The 6,958-nt window shown below is 49.3% G+C and overlaps 1 protein-coding gene across 1 annotated transcript; it reads left to right on the top strand.

Moving 5' to 3' along the window:
• Positions 1-5,193: 5,193 nt before the first annotated feature.
• On the top strand, positions 5,194-5,856 carry LOC119440661 (prenylated Rab acceptor protein 1). The gene has a single exon (XM_037705552.1). The coding sequence runs from the start codon at positions 5,194-5,196 to the stop codon at positions 5,854-5,856; it is 663 nt and encodes a 220-aa protein (XP_037561480.1).
• The last annotated feature ends 1,102 nt before the right edge of the window (positions 5,857-6,958 follow it).

Below are 6,958 nucleotides of genomic sequence, written 5' to 3'. Positions count from 1 at the left end.
ACCCGGCGCATTACACAGACACCTTCCCGTGGTGTGGAGCAAAACCCACGCTGGCTCACATAACGTGGGACTGTATGGCTAGGCCGAGAGACACAAACTCTCCCCTTCTAAGGCTGACAAACTTCGTATGGCAGTGCGAGGCACTGCTCGCAAGCGAGGACCGGGAGAGCCAACTGGCCCTCCTGGACCAAGCTCAGCGAGCCGCTAGGGCCAGTGGAGCCCTGGACTGAGGCCCCCTCCCGGACCTGCCGTTAAACCATTTACGTATTTAATGAAGTTTTTTCCTCCTCCTCCCCGGGGTTCATTAAATTAGTTCTTAATTATGAGGTTACACACACATTCGGCTGCGACGGAGAGTACGACGTCACTGACGGTATGCCCGCATGTCCGCCGTTGTCTCGAGTTTGCTCGGCGGCGTTGGTGAGCAGCATTCGCCCGCCATTGCCACTTACGATTCTTCGAAATTAAGTTGCTTCAAAATGAAATCTGTCCGTTGCGTGAGACAATGAATGGCTCATACCCCCGTAAACGCGGCCTGCCCATTACGACGACAGAAGAGAACTGAAATTATACGCTGGAATGCTTAGCGGCAACACAGCCAGCTGTGGAAGGAGACAACGACGCCGAACGCGGAGGCAGTGGCACAAGCGTGTGCCGAGCACGAGCATCTTCTTCCTGGGGTTTTTCGTGCCGAAACCACTTTTCATTATGAGGCACGCCGTAGTGGAGGGCTCCGGAATAATTTTGACCACCTGGGGTTCTTTAACGTGCACTACAACACCAAGCACACGGGGGTTATTGCATTTCGCTTACATCGAAATCCGGCCGCCACGGCCGGTATTCGATTGCCCGACCTCGTGCTCAGCAGCGCAACGCCTTAGCTAACTGAGCCACCGCGGCGGGTAGCACGAGCACGAGCTGCGGGCGCCACGTCTACTTCTTTATACACATAAAACCCCGCTTTAAAGGGTGCGTATGAAACGGTTAAGCACGAGCATATTGTTGTGACCCCTGCTCAACAGTACTTTATTGAAAGTGTGTTAAACATACGCGAATTTTTCTGCACACAAAGTGATCCTCCCAATTGGTTGGACAAACTTAACATGCTAAATCCTTTTTATCACAACACACTGGTCAGACACAGACTAGTATTTTTATGCTCATGTAACTTTTTACAATTTACCTTCTTTTGCCAAGCTGGTAATAAAGAAAAAAAAGAAGCGGTGGCTGAATCGGTTAGCGTGGTGGTCTCGCAACCCGGATGTCGGTGGCTCGAATCCGCAGCCCGACCAGCAATTTTCGCGTGGCTTGCGCTTTTTACAGAAACGTCTTCTCTTAGGACCATCGCCTTTCCTCCTCGTTCCCAGCACGTCCTCTCATTGGTCGCCTCCTACACCAGCGTGCCTCTCCTCCTCTGCTGGTCACGTGACCTGCCCCCCCCCCCCCCCCCGCGGCACTCTCATAGTCTCCCGGTCACGTCACCTGCGTGACACCACCGGACAGACAGACAGCGAAGGCTCGACTTAGAAGAGCTTCGCTGTTAAAAAAGTCGCCGTCTCGCCCGACAGGCGAAGCGTCAATTGCGATAGCAAACTAGTAGAGAGCTATAAGGAGTAATGATAGTAGTTTTATCGGCTGTATAAGCTTGGACTCATTCGATTACTAAGTGAATTAACAAGCATGGTGTCAGCGCACAAGCAAACATGAATAAATCACACTCGATGACCGCAGACAGCTACTGTCAAAATGCTGGCGTGAACAAGCGCGGCAGCAGCAGCGAGCGAAGGTTCGTGTGGTTTATCGCTTCAACGAAAACTGAGCGGTGAAAGGCACAGCGCATACAAGGGTAGGAGCCGTGGGCAGATCGCTTTCAAGATACGGTGAGCGCGACCGCCCGCAGCCGCGCAAAGTACAAGTACGCAGTAGCTGGCAGAGTGCCGCAAGTGCTAGGTAGGGCCAATATGTCGCCCGGCCGTTAAACCTCCTTGGCCCCGGCGTAATGTAAGAACACATAGGAAATTAAAGACAAGGCAAGCCCTTGCTATCGCTTTCCACACTTTGCCCTTCAGGTGAAACTGCCAGATGTCTTATTTTTTATGTCAATTTATTGATAATATTCTTACCTTTTTCTTTCGTTCTTTCTTTGTCTTATTTTTATTTTATTTCTCAGCTTAGTCATCTCGAGTAGCATATTAGGCATTTTTCTAGGTTACCATCTCAGCTCTTGTTAAAGTACGACTCTCTCTCCCTAAAAAAAATATCCTCTCGATTTCAAGCAGTTTTTCTCTTTCTGGGGTTTTCATGCCAAAACCAGTTCTGATTATGAGGCACGGCGTAGTGGAGGGCTCCGGATTGATTTTGACCACCTGTGATTCTTTAACGTGCACTGCAAGGCAAGCACACGGGTGTTTTTGCATTTCGCCTCCATAGAAATGCGGCTGCCGCGGCCGGGATTCAATCCCGCGACCTCGTGCTCACCAGCGCAACGCCTTAGCTGACTGAGCCACCCCGACGGGTGAAGCAGTTTTTTTTTTTTTTTGCTTGCGCTGCTAGCGAAAAGGTGCAATAATTTAGCCGTTTGGATGTGAAACCTTATATTAGTCTGAGTGACAAATTAAACATTTTCCAACATACAAACGAAAAATGTTATATAAACCAATTTGGTAAAGCAATAATTGTAATTTAGTTTAGGCTTTTCCGGTTGATTGAATGAACTGAATTAGCTTTTAATGCGTAGAGGTAAGGCATGAAGAAATATATGAACATGCTAAAAAAATACTCGCGCATATTTTCCTTTCCATAACACCTTAGATTTGTTCACCAAATCACGAATTATAAATATGAACAACGAGTTAAAGTAAATTAACTTGAGTAAAGAGGAAATGAGTGAGTGGAGACTAAAATGTGTTTAAGTGGCACACCTGTTAGGACGTTTTCTTTTTCTTTCTGAGCTTTGCAAGTGGGACTTTGCACGAGGGTAGCAATTTAAAATTTAATATAGTGCTGTTGTACCAACCGACTTGCAGGGGTGTGCTTTGCAGCCTTTCTCAGGTACACTCACTTTATTGACGGGGCTGCGTAGCACGAATTTCACACTAGGGCATCAGCAACATCTTCGTGTTTCCCAATAGGTGACCCGTAAAATAGCGAGGGTCGGCTGTTCATGGTCGGCTGTTCAGCCATTGGCTGCTCAAATTCAAGCGTTAAAGGTGAACGCAGGTAACTACTGCCTTGCAGCAACCCTTGCTGAGTCAGCTGTGCACAAGCATCCGAGGAATGGCTGCCACTTCCAAAACTGTAACAAGGCAGAAACCATCCGCGAACAAAAAGAAAATGAACGTACAGTGTCACTTATCAGGCGGCGATCAGCTGTGTAAAGGCCGACATGGAATGATTCCCCAAGATATTTCTTGGGGAATCATTCCATGTTCTACCGCAGCCGTGGCCTAGTGGTAGAACGCCCGCCTCGGCTGCGGGAGGCTATGGGTTCGATTCCCACCGCCGCCGGGCACCCACTGGTTCAAATGGGCACAAGCGTCCCCCGGCCTGGCGTTCGGCTTTCTTCGGGGGTGATGCGCTTGGGAAAGGAGCCTGCGCCCTGAATTCCTGTCGAAACCAACGTGAGCACGGAAAACATGTGGCTGCCCGAGTCATTCCACATTGACTCGGGCAGCCAGAACTATGTCAGTACTCGCATGCACATATAGAGTTATTATGAAACGAGGTTTTACGGCATGAATTTAAGCGGGACACAGCGAGATGCATAATACTCGTAACCAACTAGCCCTCCTTAGCTCTTTCAGCACAGATAGAGATAATGCGCAGCCGTAATATGACGGTGATACGGCCATTGTTGACAAAAAAAGCGAGAACGTTTAACTACGTACTACTTCAAATGAACCTAGAGTTTCGAGCGAGAAATGCCGTTGACAGCGCGCAAAGTTATCATTTTCAGCGCTAGCTGCGCCATTATACCGACGATATCGGTTTCTAGCTAGGATCGCAGAACAGCATGCACCGCTGTAGCCATCGCCTCAGCACCCGATTTTCTAAGTAATGCTTCTACACGTTTGATTAATTATCGGATAACGATAACTTTTTCACCTGTCTGACTGACCCGCAGGCAGAGCAGTCAGTGACGGTGGGTCCAAGCAACGGCAGATGTCGTAGAGCTAAACCTGGCAGAAACAAAAAAGGCCGCCGAAACGAAAACCAGAGTTCCTTTATGAATAAAAGCGTATCCTTGCCTTTCTTGGCTCGTCATCGTCGCGCCCAGAGTGAACTGAAACCTCGAAATCGGCGGCGTGAATGGTACGACATTTATGGTCCACAAAGCGGACAGAAAGCTTCGCACGACTGACAGTGGAAACCGCGTAGAAAAACACGTGCGCCGGGCATGCTGCCGATGCGCCGCGTCGTCCATCGAACCGGAAGCTGCTAGCAGACGGCGAGCCCCACAATTCCCTGCGATTGCTCGTTTTACGGGTCACCTATAGCGGGAGCTATTTCCACAAGTTTCCACAAGCAGTTCACTTTGAGCAAATATGAAATTCACGTGTAAGGTTTGGTTTGTTTTCTTTTACTCATGTTAATTGATGATGATGATGATGATTTCTTGTATAATGACACACACCCACTGTGGAGGATTGGCCATGAACCGGGTGGTAATATATTGACAAAAACGAAGAAAAATAAAGGTAAATTCTGAAGTTAATTGGCATGTAATACATGTCGTTGTCATCGGCATCGTGACCTGCACTGGAAGGGAGAACTCGCGACGGGACTGAGGTTTATGTTTTTCTATTCTCAAATGAAAAAGAAGATACGCAAATACACGCAAGAAAAATGAAAAAGAGTGTATTCAGCCTGAAACAAAACCCAGCGAAAAAAGCCGCAAAGAGTGTTTGACCCCAGACCCACGACGTACGTGTGAAAAAAAAAAGAAGAAAAAAAGAAAAGGTGGCATTTTGTGGAACTCGTGCCATACACCGGCGACGAGGAAGAAAAACTATCAGAAGCGCGTGAACTAAGCACGTTACTGCGCTGGCTGAACGGGATTCGCTACAGCTCTGAGCAAGTCTAGCGCCACGTCAGGGTCTGTCGAACCTACCAAGAGGGAAAGCAGCGCAGCGCTACCGCTCACAACCAGCCGCCATCTGGAAAACACAGCGACTGGCAGCGAAACTCGAAGCCATGGACCGTGAGCAGGGCGACATTGGGGAGTCCCTGAACACCAGGCCGAAGTCTTCTGATGATGCTCCAGCCACCTCCCGTGCGCCAACCCCCGCACTGCCACGCAAGCGCCTCTGCTCGTCTACCAAGGGGGAGGACTTTGACGTACGACGCGCCATCGTGTCCTGGTCTAACGAGCAGCTCAACCGCGCACAGCCGTGGAACCATTTCGTGGACACCGCCCGATTTTCGGTACCCAAGTCGGCCCAGGATGTTGCCAAGCGGATCCAATCGAACGTGGACCACTTCTGTATCAACTACAGCATTCTGTTCGTCGTCATCCTGGCGGGCTACGTAATGTCCAGCCTGGAATTGCTGGCGAGTTTCGCGGTGGTGGCTGCAGTGTGTGCCGCGCTCAAGCTGCACCACGACGACGAGACTGCGGCCGTGTGGGGCACGAGGCTGGTGCTCACCAAGAACCACAGGCTGATCGCGGCGGCGTTTGTGGCGTTGGTTCTCCTGTACGCCGCCGACTTTTGGTCCGCCGTCACGTGGTCCGTTGGGGCCATCGTGGCGATCGGCACGATCCATGCCACTCTGTACACCGGGCCTGGCTCCTCCAAGAAGTTCGCCAGGAAGCTGCCGGATATTCCCGAGGAAGGTGACATCATGGGTAACATTTGAGTGAAATTCCCGTCTGTTCAGTTCTTCAAGACATTTTGCATGTGACTTTCTTTTCACCAGTGTGTCGGTGAACGCGTTTTACTTGGCAAAGAGCACGGAGTACGGCTAGAGAGGTGAAGATTGTTAAATCTGTACTCGAATGTTTCTTGCGGCGAGCACTTCATTTGGCAAGGTTGACAGCAAGGGTTTTCAAAAATAAAGCTGCACGAAAGCATTTGAATTGTCTCGGCACACTGCGAATGAAGCTCGTAAATGCGGGACACTTCATGAGGGACTTTTCCATCTGCGCCTTCTGTTCTTGAGTGTTTTCACTTAGTTTATTTTAAAGCTGGAATAAAACGACTAGTGTTTTCTGGAGCGTGCCTCTTCTTTACCTGCCTAAACATGTCAACAAGCATACTTATGTTGTATGATTTCACTGTTGGTGCACTTGCCGTGTGTTTTGAATTGAGACATGACAAATGTCATACATTTGGCTGACTGCTGCTTGTTCTAGACAATTTTGGCTAGACCTCGGTCAGCATATTGGATGTGCTGCGTACGGGGCAGGCTCCACAGAACATTCTATGCAACGAAGTCCTGGTTGAACATGCGGCAGCTGTTTGCCATGTGAGAAGTATGAAAGCTCGAGTGAGGTGTATTACGTGGCCGAATTAAATGCAACGTAGGCTTCTGGTGCGCAGCGCGAGTAGCTTATCACGGCGCTTACACTGTCTGTGCGCGTAAAAATTGAAGGGCTCGATGAGAAATCACCAGTGATTAAGGTGTGGTGTGAAAAGGTCAAAAGACAACCCTCGTTTCTTCGTAGTTAAGTAACTGTTCAAACGTCAAAAGAATGTATCTTTGCGATGGAACTTCTACAACGGCAAAGAGCCGGCTCTGCCAGCTGAGCGCTGCTGATTTATTTTATTACGAAGAGCCATCTGGGCATTGAATCAGGGGAAAGCCTTCAATAGCGGCTTCCGGAAAATAGTGCATGCGATTTGTCACGCGGTGAAGAGTGGTGACAGCACGAAACTGCGGCGAGTAAGGTACCCATGAATGAGAAAACCCATGAAGGAAGAGAAAGATAGTGGAATTTGGAACACATGTTACTCGTTTC

Source organism: Dermacentor silvarum, chromosome 2 (assembly GCF_013339745.2).
Source record: "Dermacentor silvarum isolate Dsil-2018 chromosome 2, BIME_Dsil_1.4, whole genome shotgun sequence".
Lineage (NCBI taxonomy): Eukaryota > Metazoa > Arthropoda > Arachnida > Ixodida > Ixodidae > Dermacentor > Dermacentor silvarum.
The sequence above is the reverse complement of the archived record's forward strand: the minus strand, read 5'-3'. Positions and strand labels throughout refer to the sequence as shown.

Excerpts from the sequence above, each read along its gene's own strand:
- LOC119440661 (XM_037705552.1), top strand. The coding sequence starts at position 5,194 with ATGGACCGTGAGCAGGGCGACATTGGGGAGTCCCTGAACACCAGGCCG.